This window comes from Garra rufa, chromosome 20 (genome assembly GCF_049309525.1).
Source record: "Garra rufa chromosome 20, GarRuf1.0, whole genome shotgun sequence".
In the NCBI taxonomy this organism is placed as follows: Eukaryota; Metazoa; Chordata; class Actinopteri; order Cypriniformes; family Cyprinidae; genus Garra; species Garra rufa.
In genome coordinates this window covers 8,587,266-8,610,527 of record NC_133380.1, presented here as the reverse complement: position 1 = coordinate 8,610,527, position 23,262 = coordinate 8,587,266, and the positions used below count along the sequence as shown (strand labels likewise).

General features: G+C 34.1%; 2 protein-coding genes across 3 annotated transcripts; both read left to right on the top strand.

Annotated features, from left to right (window-relative positions):
• Nucleotides 1–160: 160 nt before the first annotated feature.
• il17rc (interleukin 17 receptor C) lies at nt 161–13,776 on the top strand. 2 transcript variants are annotated; one of them, XM_073826016.1, is made up of 17 exons: nt 161–244; nt 1,822–2,150; nt 3,929–4,151; nt 4,231–4,286; nt 4,378–4,408; nt 4,541–4,635; nt 6,069–6,180; nt 7,125–7,166; nt 7,548–7,669; nt 7,790–7,846; nt 7,952–8,009; nt 8,388–8,605; nt 10,513–10,569; nt 10,681–10,723; nt 10,888–10,983; nt 12,353–12,391; nt 12,483–13,776. In XM_073826016.1, exons 2-17 carry the CDS (start codon nt 2,043–2,045, stop codon nt 13,166–13,168), a joined length of 2,043 nt encoding a protein of 680 aa, XP_073682117.1. In that variant the 5' UTR covers nt 161–244; nt 1,822–2,042; the 3' UTR covers nt 13,169–13,776. The 2 variants fall into 2 exon arrangements, with proteins under 2 accessions (XP_073682117.1, XP_073682116.1); XM_073826015.1 differs by having other exon boundaries at nt 7,548–7,846.
• A 1,489-nt stretch (nt 13,777–15,265) lies between these two features.
• Nucleotides 15,266–22,997, top strand: creld1a (cysteine-rich with EGF-like domains 1a). Its single transcript, XM_073825376.1, has 6 exons — nt 15,266–15,380; nt 16,990–17,210; nt 17,297–17,380; nt 17,498–17,593; nt 19,926–20,066; nt 22,223–22,997. The coding sequence occupies exons 2-6, from the start codon at nt 17,042–17,044 to the stop codon at nt 22,441–22,443; spliced, it is 711 nt and encodes a 236-aa protein (XP_073681477.1). The 5' UTR covers nt 15,266–15,380; nt 16,990–17,041; the 3' UTR covers nt 22,444–22,997.
• The last annotated feature ends 265 nt before the right edge of the window (nt 22,998–23,262 follow it).

Below are 23,262 nucleotides of genomic sequence, written 5' to 3'. Positions count from 1 at the left end.
TCTTTTTACCTCTGAGGTTTTGTCCACAAAGCCACTTGGTGCGTGTGTGTGTGTGTGTGTGTGTGTGTGAGAGAGAGAGAGTTTTGATTATCAGCTGGGAGGAGTGAGTCTCTCATATACTCAAAGTTCATTCACACGCTCTTTCATTTAATGAATGTGTGTCAAAGGCAACCAAGTCATATGAGGTTTTAAAATCGTACTCTGTAGTGCTTCAAAAACACCTTCTCATTAAGGCCGCTTGGCAGTAAGTAACATTTTGCGTTAAAGCTTAAGTAATTTGCTTTGTTTATGAGCATTTTTTTATTGAAACAAATCTCTATTGTTATGTATTGTGAGATATGTAGTAATGCAGGTTAAGTATTTAAAATAGTCTCAATTAAAAATAAATAAGAGGTCAGTGACACATTTGGAAAAATCTAGTGTACCAGTGGATTTAATGTCTAATTTTAAGTTGCATTACTATAGAAGTTTTAGGTATGACATTATTTCTGAATAGTCCAAATTTATTTTTAAATGTTTATAAAAACTTTTTTTTTTTTGATTACTTGAATGTTAGAAAGTTGGGAAATGTTACATCATTGTTATGTTGCAACCTTAATGTTACTTCTGAATGATTATTTCTGAATAATTAAAATAAAATTAATGTTTAAAGGTTTAAAATGTTACATTTTACGTTTTGTTATTTTAAAGCATTATGGGAATGGTATTTCTGAATGTTCTCAGAAAATTTGTTATTAAATGTTTAAAACACACACACACACACACACACACACACACACACACACACACACACATATATATATATATATATATATATATATATATTTAAACATTAGAATGTTAGGCAAGATTGCATTTTGTTATTTTGCAAGCATTATAGAAATGTTATTTCTGAAAGCTATTTCTGAACATTTCAAATTTGTTTTTAAATGTTTGAAAAACTTTTTTAGGTTATTTGAACGGTAGAACATGTTAGAACGTTAGAACAGGGAATGTTACATTTTGTTATTTTGCAAGTGTTATGGGAATGTTATTTCTAAATGTTCTCCGAACATTTAAAATCTATTTTTAAATGTTTAAAAAAATATTTTGGTTTTTGAATGTTAAGAGAATGTTACATTTGGTTATTTTGCAAGCATTATGGTAATGTTACTTCTGAATGTTCTCAGAACATTTTAAATTTGTTTTTAAATATTTAACAAGCCTTTTTTGGTTATTTGAACGTTAAAATATAAGCGAATATTACACTGTGTTTTGCAAGCATTAATGAAATGTTGTTTCTGAATGTTCTCTGAACATTTCAAATATATTTTGAATGTTAAATGCTAGGGAATGTTATATTTTGTTTTTTAGCAAGCATTATGAGAATGTTATTTCTTAATGTTCTCAGTACATTTAAAATTAGTTTTTAAATGTTTAAAAATCATTTCTTTTTTAGGTTATTTGAATGTCAGAACGTTGGGGAATGTTACATTTTTATTTTTACAAGCATTAAGGGAATGTTAGCCTATTTCTGAATAATAGTTGACATAAAAGTTTACATAAAATACATGAGAACAATATTCATGGCCCTTTAATATATATCGGAAACCCAGGCGAGGCAGTAGCCTAAACATGATTCACGCACACCCACGTTATCTGGCAATCTGTACAGTAATTCACACAGACACACCTGGGCATACTGGAAGCCAGGTGACTTCTTACCAAACACAGATCAGCCACCTTTTAGACCAAAGTTTAAATCTGATATTACAAGTGCTAAAGGGATTGAATCGCGGAATAATAATTAACTATTCGTTTTCTCATCTCATCTCTTCACAGACAACCGGGATATTATGCGGTGTAACTGCGCGTTTTCAAGCTTCCGGTTCGGCGAGATTCGAGCACCGGTCGGTGGATTTGGACTGTGTATCCGAGCCGATCAGAACTATGGTCGTCTTGGGTTCTAGAGGCGACACAGCGAAGGATATAACTTATAGGATTTTGTTCTTAACTGGTTACGATTAATTGTCTTTGGGATACGAGAGCGAAACTGTTGCGCAATGAAGTTGACGTTCTGGATTGTCCAACTGCTCCTATTGGCCAGCGGATGTGTGTGTTCACTGGAACGAGTCACGCACAACCCACAAAACAACCTCCTCTGTCCTCAGGTTGAGTATTCATTCATTAAAAAAGTTTGTTTGTTCATTTGTATAGTTGTGTTATGTTTATAAAAAATACAAAGGTGTCCAGTGTATTACTGAAGCATATTACCTTCATGTGCTAGGTCAAAAGTTTTTGAACAGTAAGATGTTTAATTATCTGCTCACCAAGCCTGCATTATTTGATCCTTTTTTGATCCAAAGTACAGCGAAAACAGTAAAACTATTTTACTATTTAAAATAACTCTTTTCTATCTGAAACCTAACCATTACTCCAGTCTTCAGTGTCACGTGATACTTCAGAAATGAGTATAATATGCTGATTTGCTGTTCAAGAAACATTTTTATTATTATTATTAATATTTAAAACAGTTGAGTTCCTTTTTATTTCAGGATTCTTTGATGAATAGAAAGATCCAAAGATCAGCCTTTATCTGAAATACAAAAGCTTTTGTAACATTATACACTATACAGTTCAAAATCTTGGAGTCAATTTAATGACTAATATAATTAATATCATTTAGAAATTATAGATTATAGCATTAAATTGATCAAAAGTAGTGATAAAGACATTTATAATCTTACAAAATATTAAAATTTTAGATAAATTCTGTTCTTCTAAAATGTCTATTCATCAAAGAAACCTACTTGGCTGTTTTGAACAATAATAATACTACATGTTTTTTAAGCAGCAAATCAGAATATTAGAATGTTTTCTGAAAGTAAAATGAGTAATGATGCTAAAAATTCAACTTTGAAATCACAGGAATAAATTACATTTGAAAATATATTTACATAATTAAAATGTCATTTTAAATAGTAAAAATACTTTAAAATTGTACTGTTTTTGCTGTACTTTGGATCAAAAGTAGGAAGAAGAGACTTCTTGAAAAAAAAAACATTACAAATCTCTCTGTTCAAAAACATTTGACTGGTATATTATATTACACTATATTATTAGTACAAAAACAGCACATAGAACCAAAAAATAATTAATACATTTTTCTTTTCATTTTTTTTTTCATTTTTTCATTTTTTTTTCAATATTATGCTAGTTGCCTCAGTAGTATTTAGTCTGTCAATTAACACACATGTATCACTGTCAAACAAGGATGTCTGAGATGATAAAGGAAATCTTCAAATCTAGTTTAAAAAACGGTTATGCCATTTTAAACAAATACACAAACAAAAACTTGATTTGAAGTTTAATTTTAAGTGGTCTTACTATCATGAAACGAGTAAAAATAAACATGAGTGTACATATAATTTTCAAAGATGTGACTTTTACTTTCAAAGTCATGAAAGTAAAAAGTAAATAAAGTTTGGAAAATGACAATTTTATGTTAATATTTTGTCATTTTAATTAATTACATTATATTAGCTATCGCCTGTCAGTGATTTTGGGTGGATTAAGTCAGTTTTCCTGAATAATAATTTTATCTTTTTACATGTTTTAAAGACTGATAATGATTCCAGAATTATTTTCGAAATACAAATAATAATTGTTTTGTTTAAGGCAGTTCTCTGTATGAGTATATATAAAAAAACAAAGACAGTAAACAGTCAAAAACAGTATTCAATAAAGAATTGAATTCGTGCATCATTTTGTATTGTTATTTTAGAAGTTAGATTGTTTTTGGTAAATTGAGTTTTGAGAATTTCCTGAAATTCTGTGTCAGTAATGCATGTCAAACCAAAAAGTGAATTCAAATGCGAATACAAAAATAATCAAAACACAGTCAAGCAAGATGATCTGTTTATGAACTAGAAAATGTTTGTGTTTTTAGGGTGTAAACTGCAGGGTGAGAAATACAGACCCTATCACACCACTTGATGTGGTCTGTGGACCTGTATATGTGTGTTCTCTGGCCGTTAAGCCAAAATTGTGCTGTCATGGGAAGGACTGCAAACCGTGTTTGTGGATCAGCATCCAGCTGAGTATTATTCCAGACCTCAGAGATAACGAGGACAGAGAGACTGAGAGATCAGAATATGAAGAGAAGGGCAGTGGTGAGTCCTTGAAGTAGTTGCATATTATATTTGCTAGCCTAACAATGGTTTTTGTTAACACTTACCTTTCTGATTTCAGGGGACTGGGATTCAGGATGTGTTTCCCTGTCAGGTGACACATCAGAACATCAAAGGGTAAGTGTTTTGTTCATTCACAACCAAATTTGATTTTAATACTTGAAAATTTAATCTATAAATAAAACCTTTAACCTCTTTTTTTTAACAGGAAGACTCTCTCTGTGAAGAGCTAGATCAAGGTTGGCTTGAAAACTCAAAATATTAGCTAATAAACTTTCTGGGTTGAGAAATAGATTTTCTCAAACTGTTGCTTTTGCTAAAAGACAGCAGTGCATTGTTAAAGCTCACCTATTTGTCTTCTCTTCATGTAGCTACTATTACAATATGCTACCATCCAGCAGAAGGGCAGCAAGAGTGGTGCAAGAGATTAGACTTTACATTGACCTCTGCTCAAAAACTTCTCAATGTGAGTGTCACTACCTTGTCTATTTAACCCTCATGTTATCTTCTGGCTATTTCGACCTGGAAAAGATTAAATTTTTCCTGAAAATGCTAGTTGATGTTATTGCATTGTACTAAAACTTACTGACTTTGTTTACAGGGTAATATACAGTCAAGCCCAATATTTTTCATAGCACTGGCGAATTCTGACTTAAAGTTACTTTTATTTAACCAGCAATTTTTTTTTTTTTTGACCGGAAATGACCCAAAAGATAAAAATTCTCAGCTTTTATTAACATTTGAACTAAAAGTGGCATGTCCAAAATTATTCATACCCTTTGCAAACTGTCACAGTCTATGGGAAAATCCAAAGTTCTATACCATTCCAAATTGTCCAAGCTGTTCTAAAGCATCCTAGTCTGCAGAGAAACTTGGCCTTGGGCACCAGTGGACATTTTAGCATGACAACAACCCAAAACATACAGCACAAGTGGTGAGGAAATGGTTAGCAGATAAAACCATTAATGTTTTGCAGTGGCCCAGCCAGAGTCCTGACTTAAATCCAACTTAAAATCTGTGGAGAGAGCTAAAGATCAGGGGGATGGCAAGGAGACCCTCCAACCTGAAAGAGTTGTAGCTCATCGCTAAAGATGAATGGGCAAAAATACCAGTGGAGACATGCAAAAATCTGGTTAGCAATTATAGGAAGCGTTTGATTGCTGTAATAGCCAATAAAGGCTTATCTATTGATTATTGAAAAGGGTATGAATAATTTTGGACGTGCCACTTTTTGTTCAAATGTAAATAAAAGCTGAGAAATATTTTTTCCACAATGATGCCTCTTGTACATCGTCGTATTATTATTAACTTGCTGGTTGAATAAAAGTAACTTTAAGTCAGAATTTGCCAGGGGCGTGAATAATTTTGGGCTTGACTTGTACTCAAAAACTGAGGTTCATAAGCTCAGATCAATGAGGCCTATGATCATTCCAAAAAGAAATGCAAAATCTGTGCTATTTGAAAGAAAACAAGTTGATAAAAAGATTGAATCAAAATTTAGTGGTAATATAGAATAATGAGAGAATAATGAGCTTTTTTTTAAAGACAGGTCATTTTTGACCAGGAATTTGTAAATAAGATCTCTGTGGGCTGATCAGGCTAAATTGGATACACTGTGTATTTTTTAATAGTCTAAAAAATAGCTAAATTAAATATGAGCAAGCAATATGACCAACTTAATTATTTGTACCAGAAATGACGGAGTAATATTTAGACTCTTAAAATTGATATTTAGTTTAATTTAGGTTTAAGTTAAAATGGCCAGGCATATTATACATAAAAGCAAACAGTGAATTTCCAGAAAAACCTGACTGAAGCAATGGTGAAGAAAATCTTTGTAAGTGTGCGTGAAATTGGTGGCTTGATTGTTATCTCACTGTTTATCTTTGTGTGCTGCAGCTGACTCTGGTGGAGTATGAAGATGTTGACTTTGGCAGAACAATGAAGATCACTGTTGGATCATTCGCCAAGTCACCTGCAGTTGAAATTCATGTCCCTACATTAAAAACAGGTAGCAACTCTCAATACACATACACTACCAGTCAAAAGTTTTTGAACAGTAAGTTTTTAAAATAACTCCATCACTACTCAAGTCAATTTATCCTTCAGAAATCCTTCTAATATTCTGATTTGCTGCTCAAAAGAACATTTATTTTATTATTATGTTGAAAATAATTGAGTAGAATTTTTTTGTTCAAATGAAGAACAGCATTTATCTGAAATAGAAATATTTTGTAACATTATAAATGTCTTTTATCACTTTTGATAAATTGAAAACATCATTGCTAAATAAAAGTTAAATAAAAGTCCCCCCCAAAAGAACATACTGACTCCAAGCTTGCAATGGTATAGTGTATAATGTTACAAAAGCTTTTCATTTCAGATAAATGCATATCTTTGGATCTTTCTATTCATCAAAGGATCCTGAAAAAACTTCTCAACTGTTTAAAATATTGATAATAATAATTATAAACAATGTTTCTAAAAACAGCAAATCAGCATGTTAGAATGGTTTCTGAAGTATCATGTGACACTGAAGACAGGAGTAATGGTGCTGAAAATGTAGCTTTTAAAATATATTTAAATAGTTTTATTAAATAGTAAAAATATTTCAAAATTTTACTTTTTTTGCTGTACTTTGGATCAAATAAATGCAGGCTTGGTGAGCAGAAAATGCTAATAAAACCTTAACATTTTTTTTTGATTGGTAGTATATACAACAGCATATGATCTAAAAGTAGATTTTTTATTTTTATTTTATTCACACAACTTTTGTCTTGTTGCATCTAAATGTTATTCTAAGAATCAGAAATGACACATTATGTTTAATTTTTATTTATGTACTTATTTATTATTATAGTTATACCATGTTATATTTTAGAGGAGATGGATAAAAAATGCATTGTATTACAGCATAAAGTGCATCTGGGTGACCATTATTATTATTTTTGACAGTGTGTTCCTTACCAGACCTAAAAGACATAAAGCAGTGTAAAGGTATGTGTGGATTGGTGTATTATTTTTAAAAAGCTTTCCTCACTTAATCCCTAAAATGTTTTTCAAAAGAGTACTCCTGAAGTTCTAAAATGAGCCTTTATGAATAGTAAAACATAAGTTCCTCAATAGTTCTTTACAGTACATTTTGTTTAGCAACTTTTCCAATCAAAAAACAAAAAGGTATTTGACTTGGGTTAACTTTGAGCTTTGAATGATAAATGATAGGTTGGTTCTTTGGATCAGAGGTTTGGTTTCTGGATTCAGCTAGATGCTTTTCTAAAGATACATAAGAGAATCAGACTCGCTTGTTTTTAGGATACAAGACCAAAGTGGATAAGCAAATTTCATTTTATTCTCCATGGTTCCTGGTTTCATTTTCAGGTCCCAGGGTGTACATTAAAAGAGACGAGGGAGAGGTTAAGGTGCTGTTAGCTGATGAGGATGAAAGAGCTTCTGAGGGCCTGTCCCTGTGTGTGAAACGCGGAAGAGAAGGGAGATGCTCGGTCAGTGAACTCGCTCATTCCTTCTGTCCATGTAACACACAGCCTATGGGCTCATTACAGACAAACAGTACAAACCAGTTTGTGTTTTGGTTCTTGCTTACCTACCTTTTCTTCTCTCAGGACCTGCCAAGTAACAGCATTCCACTGGCGTCAATCACGAACTGCATGTGTTTCCAGGTAGCATGCTTTTCAAACATGCACACACTCAAAACAATGTCTGTTGAAATCTGTTTGTACATTATTTTAATTTGCGCTGTGTGTTTGTGTTTGCATATGCTTCAGGCATGGAAAAATGATACAGTTCGTACAGAAATCTGTCCCTTTGAAAAAAATAAAACAGGTAAAACCACAATATTCAGAGACCCCATTACTTTTCCAGTTGTTTGTGATTATATTGTATAAAATAATATATTTTTTGAATATTATGCTTTAAAACATTTTAAACATTTAATATTATTAAATAATTATATATATATATGCGTGTATTTATTTATTTGTACCCTGTAAAATTACCAGAATGTATATTTATCATAAAATTTCATTTATTAAAATTAAATTTTTTAAGATTTAATTAAATTTTTCAGATATTAAATCATTTTAAAATAATCTAGTGCCCTCTAGTGGACCCCTGCCCTTTCTTAAAAATACAAGTTGGCATTAGTGCCTTGGATCTGGAGGGTGTTCAGCACCATCTTGATTTTTGTCTTTCTCCCAGCAGAGTTTAAAGACAATGTCCTGAGCAACATGTCAGTGTCTTTAGCCCACATCAAGACGAATGACGGTGAGCCGGTGCTAAGCTGGAATTTAACAGCGCCTTGCAGGATAAAAGCTGAATTGTGGCCGTGCCAGATCAAGGCAGATGGAAAATGCACAGAAGTTAAAGGATTCAGAGAGAAATGCTGTAATAATTGGAGAGAAAACAGCACAGTGCTATGGGTAAATATAAAGTTTGGGTATATGTATTTTCTGTCCTGTGTAGACCTAAGAATAGATGGCATATTAAATTTGACATAAATGGAATGAGGCTGTTGGGAAACAGAAAAATTGCAAGAGTGGGATATAAAATGCATACCACCACACTGGATTTGTTTAATTGAAACTTGTAAATTAATGCTTTTAGAATAAAAAAGTATGGGAGACTCTGCCTTTTTATCTCAGAATTGCAAGTTAACATCTCACAATTCTAACCTTTCTAAGTCAAGTCTAAATTGTGAGATAAAAAGTCGCAATTACCTTTTTAAAGTTTTTTTTTATTCTGTGGTGAAAACAGGGCTCCATATCAAAAACATTTTGATGCAAAATAAATAATAAATATATAAAGCAAGATTAAACATTAAATCAAAAGACCAACAAAACAAATACAAGACTTTCTGATATGTTATATTTTTTACAATCAAACTTAGTAGTAAATAGTAGTAATATTTAATTAGAATATAAATGGCAACACTTTTGTATCATTTAAAAATGCAAAATACAGTTGAGGTCAAAAGTTTACACACACCTTGCAGGTTCTGCAAAATTATTAATTATTTTACTAAAATAAGAGGGATCGTGCAAAATGTATGTAATTTTCTTTCATTAGTACTGACCTGATTAGTACTTTACATAAAATACGTTTACATATAGTTCACAAAAGAAAATAATTGTTGAATTTGTAAAAACAACCCGGTTTAAATGTTTACATACACTTGATTCCTAATATTGTGTGGTTACCTGAATGATCCACAGCTGTTTTTTTTGTTTTTGTTTTTTTTGTTTAGTGATAGTTCATGAGTCCCTTGTTTGTCCTGAACTGTTAAACTGCCTGCTGTTCTTCAGAAAAATCCTTCAGGTCTCACAAATTCTTTGGATTTTCAGCATTTTTGTACAGCATTTGAACCCTTTCCAACAATGACTGTATGACAACTGAGGGACTCACATGCAACTAATACTGAAGGTTCAAACACTCGCTGATGCTTCAGAAGTAAACATGATGCATTTAGAGCCAGTGGTGTAAACTTTTGAACAGAATAAAAGATACAGTATTTTGCCCCGAAACATATTTTTCACTTAGTACTGCCCTTCAGAAGCTACAGAACATACTTGCATCTTCCCCAGAAGACAAAATAAGTTACATTTACCCTGATCCTCGAATTCAAAATGTTTTCACCCCCGCTCTGCATTGTTTTTCCTTCTGAAGCATCAGTGAGTGTTTGAACCTTCTGTAATAGTTCCATATGAGTCTCTCAGTTGTCCTCAGTGTGAAAAGATGGATCTCAAAATCATACAGTCATTGTTGGAAAGGGATCAAATACACAAAAATGCTGAAAAACCAAAGAATTTGTGGGACCTGAAGGATTTTTCTGAAGAACAGTGGACAGTTTAACTGTTCAGGATAAAGAAGGGACTCATTACCTCATAATCACAGCTGTGCATCATTCAGGTAACAACACAGTATTAAGAATCAAGTCTATGTAAACTTTTGAACAGGGTCATTTTGATAAATTCAGCCATTATATTCTCTTATGGACTAAATGTCTTTTAAGTGAAGCATTTTATTCAGGTAAGTACTAAATCAAAAATAATATGCATTTTGTATGATTCCCTTTTATTCTGGTAAAATAAACAACATTTTGCAAGGTGTATGTAAACGTTTCACCTCAACTGTAGAAGCATTTTCACTAGTGACTTTTGAAACTGAATGACTCCCACGGTGTACTGTATGTTAAATGGACCCTTGTTTGCTTTCATTTTAATTTATGTAAAATTAAATATGGTGTCTACTCTGGATGAGGTCAAAGCTAATAATTGTTTTTCCAGCTAGTTAAAAAGCAGTTTGCTTTAATGATATTTGTTTTCTGAAGGCATCCGGGAAGTTCGTGAATATCATGTCTGGGGATCAGCAGCAGCTCTGCGTGATGGTATGATAGCATCTACCTTTTTGATTTCTTTCTTTCAGCATTCATCGTTCATTTAGTGCAAACAGGCTATGAACTTAGTAAACATTCATCTTTGTCTGTCTTTGTCTCCAGCTTAAAGTGGATGGAAATATTATACGGTACTGTCAACATCCCAGTAAGTGTGTGAAGAGAAAAACATCCTGTTTAAAGCTGCCATTCATTGTCATTTGATCACACTGATATATTTGTGGATCTGATGTACTAAAACTAACATTTACTATACTGAATATAAGTATGGTTGTTATCAGTTGATTTATTATTCGTTTTATGTTGTCTTAGTGGAGCGACAGTACTGGAGCCTTCTTGTTCTCCTGCCGCTGGTACTTGTTTGTCTGACCGCTTTTGCAATACTTCTTCTGGTGAACAAACTCAAATGTAAGTCTTTGCAATCTACGGCATCTCTTTATTTATATAGTAAGATGTTTTTCCTCTCAGAAGCAAAGAAACTACAACAATATACAATTTGTGATCATTTATTCACCCCCATGTCATCCAAGATGTTCATGTCTTTCTTTCTTCTGTAAAAAAGACATTTTCAGGATTTTTCTCCATATAGTGGACTTCAATGGCGATCAATGGGTTAGAGGTCCAAATTGCATTTTCAGTGCAGATTCAAAAAGCTCTACATGATAACAGCCGAGGAATAATAACCTTTTTTCACTAGATAAGACCCTTATTCCTTGGCTGGGATTGTGTAGAGCCCTTTGAAGCTGCATTGAAGCTGCAATTTGGACCTTCAACCCATAAATCCCACTCAAGTATATTATATGGAGAAAGATCCAGGAATTCTTTCTCAAAAATCTTCATTTCTTTTCGACTGAGGAAAAAAAAGACATGAACATCTTGGATGACATGGGGGGACATGAGTAAATTACCAGGAAATTGTTATTTTAGAAGTGAACTAATCACTAATAGATTAATGTCAATGTTTATTTAATTGCCATTATTTTGACCACTCGCTGCCCTGCCCTCTAGACACTGCGATTTGGCCACTGAAAAATAAAAAAAGGGAAAGAGAGACAGTTGAAGTTTTTGTTGAGATTTTTGATAAAAGACAGACTCGTTTTGCATCTCTATGCTCTCAATGGCTCTATTCATGTGTGTCTGTGAATGGCACATATTTTTGTGGTGATCTGTGTAGAGCACATTTGCTCCATCTCAGCATGCTCTTTGTCTTTTTCAACTCTTTCTTCAACTCTTTTATGTTCTTTCACCCATCTTGCACTTCATCTTAGTGACTTTAAAAGAACTGAAATGTACTCACTCTCAGACCATCCAAGATGTAGATGAGTTTGTCTGTTCGTCAAAACAGATTTGGGGAAATTCAGCATTAGATCACTTTCTCGCCAATAGATGTGAATGGGTGCCGTCAGAATGAGAGTCCAAACCGCTGATAAAACATCAATAGTCCAGAAGTAATCCACACAACTCCAGCTTTTCACTTCACAAGATGGACTGGAGTTGTGTGGATTACTTGTGAATTATTGTGATGTTTTTTTCAGCTATTTGGACTCTCATTCTGATGGCACCCATTCACAACAGAGGATTCATTGGTGAGCAAGTGATGTAATGCAAAATTTCTCCAAATCTGTTCTGATGAACAAACAAACTCATCTACATCTTGGATGGCCTGAGAGTAAGTGAATTTTCAGGAATTTTAATTTTGGCTGAACTATTCCTTGAAGTATTATAGAAAGTCTTTTTCTCTAATGAGAATTTACATTCTTGTATTTTCCTCTCACAGGGTCGCTTAGCGAATGGGACAGAAGATGTCATTCTCAAGGTACACATTTACAGTTATTTGTGTGTTTTATTATCAAGAACGGTCAATTTCCCTAAGTATGTTCTCATGCCCTCTTCATTTCTCTTTCTAGATATGAGGGGACAGGTGTTGTTGCTCCATTCCTCAGCCACAGACCCACAGTTGGTGTGTATGCTGGGCCATTTGCTTTCCGAGCTGGGTTTCGGAGTATTTCTCGACCTGTGGAGCCAAACAGAGCTTGGTTCTCGCGGCCCCGCAGCATGGCTCCACTCTAAGCTCGATCACATCCAGAAACATGGAGGAAAAGCCCTTCTGGTGCTTTCACCTTCAACACTACAGAGAGCTGAGGTGTACTGGAAGATTGCAGTGGACAAACAAAGCGATCTTGCCACATACACCTCAGATACGTTGGCTTCGGCATTGGGCTGCATTTTTGCTGACCGTCAAAAAGGCTGCGCTGCTCAGCGGTTCGTCCTTCTGCAGTTAGACTTTCATGAACTTCCCATCAATGAGGAGCATGACATGCCAAAGCTACTGAGGGGCCTGCCACTTTATAAACTACCCTCACAGTCTCAGGGATTACTTATGGAACTGTGTTTGGAGAGCCCGAATAACATGAGCGGGAAGTTGAAGAAGATGTGGTGGATGAAAAATGCACAGAGAAAGTTAGCCCAAGGAGTGCAGAACATTTTTAAGTCAAGGGTGAGGACCGAATCCACCCTCACTCAATCGGATTCACTCAGTGTAGACACGGAAGACACAGAGGAAAGAGTTTTTCTCAAAATTGAACAGCACTGATGTGTCATTTATTCCCTTGTCGCTCCAGAACATTGTTTAGATTGTCAGCCACATGAACGTGAACAATAAATGTACCAGAAGGTAATACCATGTCCAAAAAAACATGGTGTTACCATGTTTTAATGGGCATGCTTGGAAATACCAAGGGAGTTTATACATGTGCCATCACAGCAAGTACCTTGGAGTACCATGTGAATATGGTATAAAACAGACATTATATGTACCTTGCTACAATCTCTAGGAATTTCTTGAGAAGGAAGTCTCCAAGTACAAATGAGGAAATTCCACAGTAGATGCTACAGGAAGTAAAGAAACTGATAAATACACTAAACATGCAACATCAAAGAAAAGAAAAGAACATTCATACTGTATGTATAGAATATGTATGCATTTACTCCTATATTTTTATAGGTATTTGGAAGGACAATACCTCATTTTCTCAGCTTTTACTTAGTGGATGTAAATAATGGCTATTGGCTAATATCTATACATAAATTCCAAATGTAAAAATGTTATATATGACTAATATATTTTTTTAAAATTGAATGTTTGTAAATTGCAGTACATTTGAAATGTTCTGGTTGTACTCGAATACAGTTTTACACTCACCTGTTGTCTGTCATGATCAACTGGAAAGTAAGCCTATGGGTGAGACTTTCGGTTTATGATCCGCCGTAGAGGGTTTGCACTTACGTCACGGTTTGGTCAGTTACCCGGGTGCGCAGACATATCGGAGATACTCGGCTGTAAACAACAGTATGGATTGCACAGTTAATGTACTATTGAATACATTGTTCTACTAATCTATGCTGTCTAAACCTCAGAAAAAAACGGGGAAGTGGCTAAATCACATAGAGAAGGACTTAAGCAAGAAAGGGTGCAATATTTTGACAAACTAAAGTTAAAAGATGGTAACGATACGTAACGAGCAGTATTAATTAAGATATTAGCCTAATATTTCACCTACATGAGCGGAAAGAAGAACAAACACGAATGTTGTCAAGATTCTTGCCCTGGAAATCCTGGTCAGTTTGGCCAACCACAAACGCATTTTGTTCTATAGACAGTTTTTTGCACTCTTCTTGATTTGTTGTAACTTTTGGGGGTCTGTAATACTCCAAACTTTTTTTCCCAGTTTGACCAATTAGCACAGCCCAAAACATGACAATAACTGACCATTTCCAGCAGCAATAATCAACAAAAATATGAGAGTTTAGTTTGGTTCAGTGGTACCAATATGGCCGATTGATGACGCATGTGAAAACACCATAGGTAAATAATGAGAAGAATAACAGCATGCAGTAAATGATAAAACTGTTTGCACTACAAATGAGTGTGTTCATAATTTAGATAATACATTAAAAAACATACCAATTTAGAGATTAGATAAGTCCAGCAACCATCAGGCTTGAAGTGACAATTAGAGTCTATAAAAAGAAGCTAAGAAGGGGGTAGCATAAAAATATGGTCCACAAGACCCACTGCAGACTAAAAATAAACGCTGTTATTTAAGAAGAGCAGTGTGCTGCGTTGGTTTTGTGCGTCCATGACTGAGGAGAAACTAGAAAAGCACACTTAGTGGCACGAAAGTTGCCTGCTAGTCAGGTATAATGAATCTAAATAATAAGGCTTTCACTTTAACACATAAAAAGAAAAGGCATTCTCAATGTCATTTCACAGAAGTTTGAAGTTCCAAGCAGGTGGTGTTACTTTTCTCCGCGCTGAGCCATTTGCAATTACTAATGCGTGTTTGTATATAGATTTCTGAGCTGTGTATAGATTTATGTTTTCACTCAGTGGAATTTGTATATAAACGCTAATACTTAGGGTAGAGATAAAATGTGGGTAAATGACATCTACTCACGCCCCCTGGCAGAACACAACAAAGTTGATGTTAGCTTAGCAACTCAGTGAGACTACTATGGGGAAGCCTTTCTCTTAATATTCACGCACTTTTGAAAGATTGTCATGCTACGTTACCAAAACCTTATTAATGTTCATAAGTCAAGCCTTTAAAAAAACTTTTACGAGACCGTGCTGGAAAATCCTACACAATAACTAATGAGGCACGCCTTCGCCATAGTAGCATTTGTATGTTTCTGTCAACTGCGCACAGGGGGATCTGTTGGGTGTATTATTGCGCCCTGAACCCGAAAAGCAAAAGCTAGAAAAGAACTGATTTTACTGAAAGCGCAACCACCACTGCCTGTTTGTGAGTATTTAAAAAGTGCTTATCTTTTCTAAACGTGTGTATTCTGCTTGTTGTTGTTTTGATCCTTGACGGTTTATGTATGGTAAAATATCATTTAGGTTGTATGAAAAAACCCTCTACGAATACGAAACATTTTCAACCTTATACTCACATTGCAACTCCAAATGATATAACTGATTGGCTTTAGAAACTTGAATTGAAAACTGGGATATGATAGTATTTTGACATGAATACTAATAAAATAAACAAAAGTAGCCTAAACTAACCCAGTGTGACAAAGCAAGAAGAATGTACAATAAACAATAATAACGTGAAAATATAATATTTAAAGTCACTTTGTTTTTGTTTTTTTACCATTTAAAGCATTTAGAAATGATCACAGCTGGTAAGCAGCACTAACAATAAAGCTAAGGTCTAAAATGATGATTTATAAAAGCAGTGTCTTCATTTATTTAACATGCCACCGGTTTTACAGACAAGACTTAAGTCTGTTCCTAGACTAAAATGTAAATCTGGGTTGTTTTAACTGAAATAAACTTGGATTAACAGATCTTAAAATATGTCAGTGCCTTTAAATGCACACCAGATTTATTTTTTCGAAGGCATGTTTATAAAAGCAATGGCTTAGTCCAAGCCCTGTCTGTGAAACCAGGCCCTAAAGTTCTTACACATTAAACACTATGAATTTTTAATATAATATAATAAATATAAATATACACTATCCGAAATCAAATGTATTTGAACAGTAAGATTTTTTTAAAGAAGTCTCTTCTGTTCCTCAAGCCTGCATTTATTTAATCCAAAGTACAGCAAAAACAGTCAAATTGTGAAATATTTTTACTGTTTAAACTAACGGCCTTCTATTTGAATACATTTTAAAATGTAATTCATTCCTGGAATCAAAATAAGCATTTCAGCATCATTACCCCAGTCTTCAGTGTCACATGATCCTTCAGAAATCATTGTAATATGCTTATTTGCTGTTCAAGAAGCCTTTTTTAATATTATTATTATTATCATCAATATTTAAAACAGTTGAGTACATTTTGTCAGCGGCATTTGATGAATAGAAATATCTAAAGATCAATATTATGAAATGAAATATTTTCGCAACATTATACGCTATACCATTCAAAAGCATGGAGTCAGTGTGTATATATATATATATATATATTACTTTTGTTTAGCAAGGATCAAAGAGACCTGAAAAACTAACATAATAATAATAATAATGAATGCTCTTTGAGCAGCAAAACAGAATATTAGAATGATTTCTGAAAGATAATGTGACTGGAGTAATGATGCTAAAAATTCAGCTTTGAAATCACAGCAATAAATTCCATTTTAAAAGATATTCGAATAGAAAACAGTTCTTTTAAATAGTAAAAACATTTCAAAATTTGCCTGTTTTTGCTTGACTTTAGTTCAAATAAATGCAGACTTGGTGAGCAGAAGGAACTTATTTAAAAGCGTTAAAAATCTTACTGTTCAAAAACTTTTGACTGGTAGTGTATGTGAAGATTTAGGTGCTTCAGATTAAAAAAATTCAATTAACTTTTTTCTTCCAATAAATTCCTGTTTATCAAATCATCACATGTCATTCTAACAGTAAACTTTGTGGAAAGTGGGGGTTTGAAGCACACAGCATTAGTGCGAGAGTAATGTCACCCTCACGGATGTTCTTCCAGTCTGCTGTGCTCTGCTTGGCCCTTTTTCATCTAATTCTGGGCCAGAACTGCTCAGAGCACTGTAAAGCATGCGGGGGCCCAGAGAAAGACCAATGCCTTCAGTGCCACACCGGATTCATCCTCCATGACAACCTGTGTGTGGGTAAGTGAGATGAACAAACTGTACGCTTCATTCACCTCATGGTCCATTTCTTTCTGAAGTTCACTTCTACACTCTCACGCTGACAGATATTGATGAATGTGGTACTGATCTGGATCAGTGTCCCGAAAGCACGTACTGCTTCAATAGCCATGGCTCTTACGAATGCAAAGGTCAGTGATTTACCCTCAACACACGGATCACCAGAGTAACACATTGTAGACTTGCACTTCATAGAAATTGTGGTATAATACTGTATAAATATTATTTTATTATTTTTCCTTCATCAGAATGTTATAAGGCCTGTGTTGGCTGTATGGGTGGAGGACCTGCTCGCTGTAGAAAATGTGCTGCTGGGTTTAGATCATCAGGCATGAGATGCATAGGTGAGTTGTAGTCTGTATAACTATAAATGTATTGTTTTTTTATTCTGTGTAGTATACAATATTGTGTTTGCTGATGGTCTTATTAAGTTATAAAAACATTATTTCTGAATGTTTAATTTACAAACATTTAAACATTTAATTTTAATGTAAATGTTAAGGGCAGACACTGCAGGCAAAAAGGCTGTTTTTTCATTCACCTGTCAAATTTGTGATTTTGGGCTTTTTGGTTTTTCATAAAGTGTTTTTTTAGATTAATGGAAAGAAAACATCCGAAAGAAGTGTTTCTTTTATTGCACTTTATCTATTTGTGTCAATAGATTTCTATTACAGTACATATTTTTAAAGGCCGCACACAAAATGAGTTTTTTCTCCTACACTGAGCCATAAATCTCCACTTCAGTAGCACTTACACACACACCAAACTTTACATTTTTATTCCTGTCTATATCCTGAAGGTTTTTACAGAGGGATTTGTTCATATATAATTTGATTGTTTTTATACAACATTTTTTTTCCTTAAAAATGTTAAAAAAATATAGTGTTTGCTGTCTGCTATAAGTTCTTTCTGAATTATGGATATATCCCCTCTGTAAAAACTTTTGACTCTAATACGTTAAAAATATAAACAAGAATTCTGAAACTGACTTCATCCAGTGTTTAGATTTTTGTTCTAGAAATGTATGCAAATTAGCACATATTTCATTAAAGGTTGGATCAGCGATTTCTAGCCTAAAACATAAAGTGTCAATTTCAGCTGACCTTTCTTCACGATCCGCTCGCTGCCTGCCCCATAAATTGTCTGTGAAAAAAACGCGTCTCTCTGGTCAGCCTAGGGTCCGAGATACGCCAAAAAAACAATCGGCGCTATCAACTATTCCACACATAAACAAACAGTGTTCCAACCAATCAGCGTCAGGGGTTTGGTGTTGTGGACTTTCCTACTGGTGCAGGGATGTGAGGGAGGCGGAGCGAAAGTCCACAACACCAAACCCCTGACGCTGATTGGTTGGAACACTGTTTGTTTATGTGTGGAAAGGTTGGTAGTGCCGATTGTTTTTTTTGGCATATCTCGGACCCTAGGCTGACCAGAGAGACGCGTTTTTTTCACAGACAATTTATGGGGCAGGCAGCGAGCGGATCGTGAAGAAAGCTCAGCTGAATTTGACACTTTATGTTTCAGGCTAGAAATCGCTGATACAACCTTTAAATAATGCATCATTTGCATATTTAAACATAACATTTTAGAAAACTTGTTATACAAAAAAATGTTTGCAATTATCAGTGTAATCAATCAACTGGGTAAGTAATGTCATAACTATTATTTGATTTTTACCCTATTCACCTGCAGTGTCTCGCCTTAAAGGAACATTCCGTTTTAGCGTTATGGAATGTTAGATTTGAGTGCTCTCTAAACATTCTGAACATTTAAATGTAACATTTAAAAAAGAATGAACATCCTTGTTCATAACTTTGAAGTAACTTTGCCAGAATGTTAACCGTAGATCTGAGAATGTTCCTTGTTAGCTGGGTAAAATCCCTGCTGGCTGTAGACAGAAGGAAGTTCAACTAGTATTTTTAGGTAATGTGATAACAGACATCTTGATTGTGTTTGTCAGCTAAAAAATGTCACAATGTAAAAAAAAAAAAAAACGACAGGATTTTAAATAAAGCTTAAATAAAGCTAAAATGTCCTGGTTTCACAGACAGGGCTTAGACTAAGCCATGATTAGGACATTTCAGTAATTTTTATGAACGTGCCTTAGAAAAAAAATACATTACTGGTGTGCATCTTGAGACAAAACAAAGAGGCTGATATATTTTAAGATCAGTTAGTGCAAGTTTCTTTCAGTTGAAACATCTCAGACTTACATTTTAGTCTGGGAGCCTTAAGAATGATAAAATAAGTTACTTAATCTTGATTTTCATACTATTCATAGCTGGATTAAATCATTAAAAATATATTATAGTTTCATTTGGGAGATTTCTGCAGTTGTATCAAGCTTGAGAACATACATGAACAGAAAAAGTCTTCTGTAATGGCACAAATGAGTTGTTCTGCATGAAATGGTACCATCTTGTGGCTATAAGAAGCATTTCAATCATGAATGTTAACAACAATAGTATAAATAAATAATTTCAACATTTTAAAAAACAAACTAATTATAATTTTTTGACTAATAATATGTTATTAATATTTACATTTTTTAGTATTTTGCAACCAAACTGTCATTCTATTTAGTTGTTTATCTCTCTTATCTCATTTTTCAATTTGCATTGCATATATATTTGGTCTGCGGCAAGAGATTACAGCCGTATTTTGTTTCTCCTGCAGATATAGATGAGTGTGCTGAGGAGGTGTTGGCCTGTCCTGGTGTCAATGTGTTTTGTGTGAATACAGAGGGCTCTTTTCACTGTCAGTGTGCAGTGGGTTACACACGCCGAGGAGACACCTGTGAGAGGAGCCAGACAGCAGGTCAACTGGAACACATCATTTCAGTTTCTCACACATATTAGATAACACAGATGTAATCTGTGTACCAGAGAGTCTGTGTTTGTGTTAGTTTAGTGTCATTGGGTATTCACATTTTGCATTCATTTTTATTTATATATATATATATATATAATTTTTTTCTTTTAGTATTTTAGTAAATTGATTATTTTTGTCATTTTTTTAAATGTCTATTATTATTATTATTTTTTTTTTTTTTTAATTCCAGTTTTAGTCAATTTAGTTTATCAACTTAATGACTAAACTAAATTAAAGTGGCAACTAGTTGAAATAAAATCAGTTTAGGTTTTTACAAATACTTACTTTATAAAAAAAAATACTTTACTCACCTCTGTCATCCAAGATGTTCATGTCTTTCTTCAGTCGAGAAGAAATTAAGGTTTTTGAGGAAAACATTCCAGGATTTTTCTCCATATAGTGGACTTCAATGGGGATCAACGGGTTGAAAATCCAAATTGCAGTTTCAGTGCAGCTTCAAAGGGCTCCACACGATCCTAGCTGAGGAACAAGGGTTTTTTCTAGCAAAACAAAAAGAATTAACATTTATATACTTTTTAACCACAAATGCTCATGGTACACTAGCTCAGCGATGCTTATCTTTTACCTTTTCTTGTAAAGGGCGTTGACTACGTAATGTGTGAAGACGAGCTGGTACAAGACTAGCATTTTTGGTTAAAATATATACTTTTTTTTTATTTAGAAGACCTTTATTTATGTAGAGACCTTTAAAGCTGCTTTGAAACTGCAATTTGGACCTTCAGCCCATTGGCTTCCATTGAAGTCCACTATATAGAGAAAAATCCTGGAATGTTTTCCTCAGAAACCTTCTTTTCTGAAGAAATAAAGACACAAACATCTTGGATGACATTTGGTCATTAAATTATCCGGAAATAAGTCTATAATAACTTATCCTTTAACTATAAAACCCTTCAAACACTTAAAGTTCAAAGGCTGGATTACATTTGTCCCAAAGGACACAGGTTGCGGTTTTGTGTTACTCGGTATATTGTGTTTATTGCATCATATAAGGGAAATGATTCATGTTTGTGTTCTTGAGTTGCTAAACCTGTTCTGCAGCTTTATTGTCTTAAGGGGCGACATGCTATTAAACGAAAGTGAAACATAAACATGAAACTGAACTTATTTTCTTTAATGTCTTTTTGTATAAAATTCATCCGTGCATGTTATGTAATTCAAAAAATTGTGTAGTTTTTTTGTAGTAAAAGAAAAATGCTTGCTGTTCTTCAGAAAAATCCTTTAGACCCCTACAAATTCTTTGGTTTTTCAGCATTTTTGTGTATTTGAACCCTTTCCAGCAAAGACTATGATTTTTAGATTCATCTTTTCACACTGAGGACAACTGAGGGACTCATATGCAACTATTACAGAAGGTTCAAACGCTCACTGATGCTTCAGAAGGAAAAACAATGCATTAAGAGCCAGGGGGGTGAAAACTTTTGAATTTGAAGATCAGGGTAAATGTAACTTATTTTGACTTCTGGGTAACATGTAAGTATCTTCTGTAGCTTCCGAAGGGCAGTACTAACTGACAAAAATATGATGTTTAGGCAAAATAAGAAAAATGTACACGTTTTAATTTTGTTCAAAAGTTTTCACCCCCGGCTCTCAATGCATCGTTTTCCTTCAGTTGTCCTCTGTGTGAAAAAATGGATCTCAAAATCATACAGTCATTGATGAAAAGGTTTTTTTTTCTGAAGAACAGCGGGCAGTTTAACTGTTCAGGACAAACAAGGGACTCATGAACGCTTTAAAAAAAATATCAAGTGTATGTAAACTTTTGAACAGGGGCATTTTTATAAATTTATTTCTCTTGTGGACTATATGTAAAAGTCTTTTATGTGAAATATCTTATTCAGGTCAGTACTAAATAAAAAATAACATGCATTTTGTATGATCTTTTATTCTGGTAAAAAACATTTTGCAGATTCTGCAAGGTGTATGTAAACTTTTGACCTCAGCTGTGTATATACAGTATATTTACACACCACTTTTTTTCATCAAGTGTTTTTATGTCATTCAAATACATGTATCACATAACGTACCACAAAATGCATTTCTGGATTCTGCATTCACTGACGTCTTTCCGTCTCTCTCCTCAGCTTCTGAAGAAAAGGGTCTTTTTGATGACATTCAGGAGGATGAAATCCAGGTCCTGCAGCAGATGTTCTTCGGTGTTGTTCTGTGTGCGTTGGCCACGTTGGCAGCTAAAGGGGACATGGTATTCACCTCCATCTTTATGGGGGCGATGGCGGCCATGGCTGGATATTGGCTTTCTGATAAGAGCGACCGACTGATAGATTCCATCTTAAAGGGCAGATAAATGTAAAGCTGGCCTGCAAAGCTATTTTACACCATGATATGATGGTATGTTCACACAAATAGCCCAAGGAAGCTGCTATAAGGCATAAAGTATCTTCTCATAGTAACACATGGCCTACAACTGAGTTATTTCTTTTATAAAAAAGCAGCAACAGCAACGTGTTCAAGAAGTATAGCAACCAACCTAATAATTTTTAGTGTAGTCGAATTAAAAACTAAGGTCCCAAAAAGGTGTTTTTGCAGTGATGCCATAGAAGAACCACATTTGGTTCCCCAAAGAACATTTCAATAAAAAACATTTTGGAAGAACATTTAAAAAATCGAAAGGAACTTTTTTGACTACAACAAATCTTTTCTGCATTCAAAAGGTTTCATGGGTGTTCAAGGTTCTACATAGAATTATTGATATCAATAAAGAACCTTTATTTTTAAGAGTGTAGCTAGGGCTGTCGCGGTTAAGGAATTTCCCTTGCGGTAATTTTGAGTGGCTCAGTAGCGCGGTATGCGGTATTACCGCCATATATATAATTGTGTGTAGGCTGTTACAATGTAAGGTCATATTCACAAATCAATAAACCGAAACCAAATCGCGTTGATATATGAAGTGAAGTAAACAGTACTTACATAGAAACCTAGCCAGAAAGAAATGCAAATTTTGAAGAAAAATGTCAGACATACTTAGAGGCTTTGCATCTGAAATCTTCGTGTATAACAGTTAGCGCGCACCCTCGAGTCTGACTGGACAAGAGACTTTCTGTCAGTATTTCACCTGTGTGTTTTAGGCGAGCTGTCAGTCAGTGCAGTTTCATTTTTACGCCAC

Coding starts and splice junctions, on each gene's coding strand:
- creld1a (XM_073825376.1), top strand. CDS start 17,042: ATGTCACCCTCACGGATGTTCTTCCAGTCTGCTGTGCTCTGCTTGGCC. Junction 17,211..17,296: donor CCATGACAACCTGTGTGTGG/GTAAGTGAGATG, acceptor TCACGCTGACAG/ATATTGATGAATGTGGTACT. Junction 20,067..22,222: donor TGAGAGGAGCCAGACAGCAG/GTCAACTGGAAC, acceptor CTCTCTCCTCAG/CTTCTGAAGAAAAGGGTCTT.
- il17rc (XM_073826015.1), top strand. CDS start 2,043: ATGAAGTTGACGTTCTGGATTGTCCAACTGCTCCTATTGGCCAGCGGA. Junction 4,152..4,230: donor ATATGAAGAGAAGGGCAGTG/GTGAGTCCTTGA, acceptor TTCTGATTTCAG/GGGACTGGGATTCAGGATGT. Junction 8,010..8,387: donor CTTTGAAAAAAATAAAACAG/GTAAAACCACAA, acceptor TTCTCCCAGCAG/AGTTTAAAGACAATGTCCTG.